The sequence below is a fragment of the Cyprinodon variegatus genome, unplaced genomic scaffold, assembly GCF_000732505.1.
Source record: "Cyprinodon variegatus isolate N-32 unplaced genomic scaffold, C_variegatus-1.0 Scaffold274, whole genome shotgun sequence".
In the NCBI taxonomy this organism is placed as follows: domain Eukaryota; kingdom Metazoa; phylum Chordata; class Actinopteri; order Cyprinodontiformes; family Cyprinodontidae; genus Cyprinodon; species Cyprinodon variegatus.
The window spans coordinates 175,906-177,584 of NW_015150727.1; the positions used below are offsets into that span (position 1 = coordinate 175,906).

Here is a 1,679-nt window from a genome sequence, read left to right on the forward strand (position 1 = left end):
AGAACATGATGGAATAAATGTAAAAAAAAAGGCGTTCCCCTTTAAGGACCAGCACCAAATACCCTATAGAATCATTCTATGATCCCTTTAAATCTCATCATAAAGACCATCTACCAGTTTTCTACTTTCCAGGAATCATCTTCCATAAATCTTTTTGTCATAAAATAAAATCCCAATAAAATAAAAGCAGGTTTGTGATTTAAAAATAAAAATCAAGTTGAGCTTTCTTCTTTTTTTTCCTTCTTAGCAGATTATATTCTTTAAGTCCCACCGGCGCGTCCCACCATGTCAGCGCGTGTTGCTGAGTGGATGACGCGCTCTGCGTCATCCATAACAAGCTTCACTTGGTCCCATTTATTCTCCCATTCAGGCTTTAAGCTTCACATTTCCAGTTAAACACCGTTTGGACTGTTTTTATACCAAGAATCTGCCGAACAGAGACAGAAAGGGAAAACAAAGACCTCCTCCTTCTCTTTTCCCAGCAGCTTTACGCGCGAGAGGAGCATGAACTTTTCTGCAGGATAACTTGATCCCCCATCATTTCTAATATCTGCCCCGGAAATGGCCAAACCTCTAGATCACATTAAGAGACCCATGAATGCGTTCATGGTTTGGTCCAGAGGGCAGAGGAGGAAGATGGCCCGGGAGAACCCCAAGATGCACAACTCGGAGATCTCCAAGAGGCTGGGCGCGGAGTGGAAGAGGCTCAGTGACTCCCAGAAGCGGCCGTTCATCGACGAGGCGAAGCGGCTGCGGGTTCAGCACATGAAGGAGCATCCGGACTACAAGTACAGACCCCGGCGCAAAGCCAGAGCGCCGCTCAGCAGGGACCGCTTTGTTTTCCCGTCTTTGCTCGGGGACGCAGCGGTTCCTCTGGACTCTTTCCTGGTGTCTGCAGATAAAGCCAGAACCCTGCTCGCCTCCTCCTCCTGCTCCTCCTCCTCCCCGTCTCCTTTCTCCCTCTGTGAGCCCTTTAACGCCGGAGTCGCCCAGCGGATCTCCGAGATGCCGCCGCCTGTGGCCGCAGGCGCGCTGCCCTACGGAGCGCACGGCTTCGGATACCAGAGCGCAGCGTTCGGGGGGCTGGCGTGCCCCGGACAGCGCGCGTCCCCGCCCAGCCCAGGGTACGTGGTTCCCTGCAGCTGCAGCGCCTGGTCCGGAGCATCCCTGCACCCTCAGGTGGCCTACATCCTCTTCCCAGGAGGGATCAGCAATAAAGGCGCATAAACTCTTCCAATGAAAACAAAACAGACTGAAGAGAGCAGATCTGTCAGAAAAGTTCAAACAACTTTTAGAGGAAGAAAAAGAAACAACTGGAGAAAAACTGCTTTACTTTGCATAAGGAAAAGTATTTTAATCCACGAAGAAATAATAATCTGGTCACCTTCAAATGTTGCTTTGGAACAAAGATATTTTAAATGAGGGGATTCTATGGAGTAAAAAGGGTTTAAAATGTTTGTAAACTTATAAATCTTAGTTAAAACTGAAAAAATAAAAGTTGAAACAGAAAAATATAAGTTGATATTGAATATCACATTTTTTCCTTATAACCTGAGAAACTAAAAAAGCAAACATAAATTAATAATTCTTCTCTTCAGCTTGAAAAAAACTCACAATTCAGCCCCACTGTGATTGACAGCTGTCAATCGCGTTTCCCCGCCCACTCCTGTCAGATTGGG

General features: G+C 46.9%; 1 protein-coding gene across 1 annotated transcript; it reads left to right on the top strand.

Annotated features, from left to right (window-relative positions):
- Positions 1-177: 177 nt before the first annotated feature.
- Positions 178-1,227, top strand: LOC107089965 (transcription factor Sox-14-like). Its single transcript, XM_015383058.1, has one exon. It carries the CDS (start codon positions 562-564, stop codon positions 1,225-1,227), a length of 666 nt encoding a protein of 221 aa, XP_015238544.1. The 5' UTR covers positions 178-561.
- The last annotated feature ends 452 nt before the right edge of the window (positions 1,228-1,679 follow it).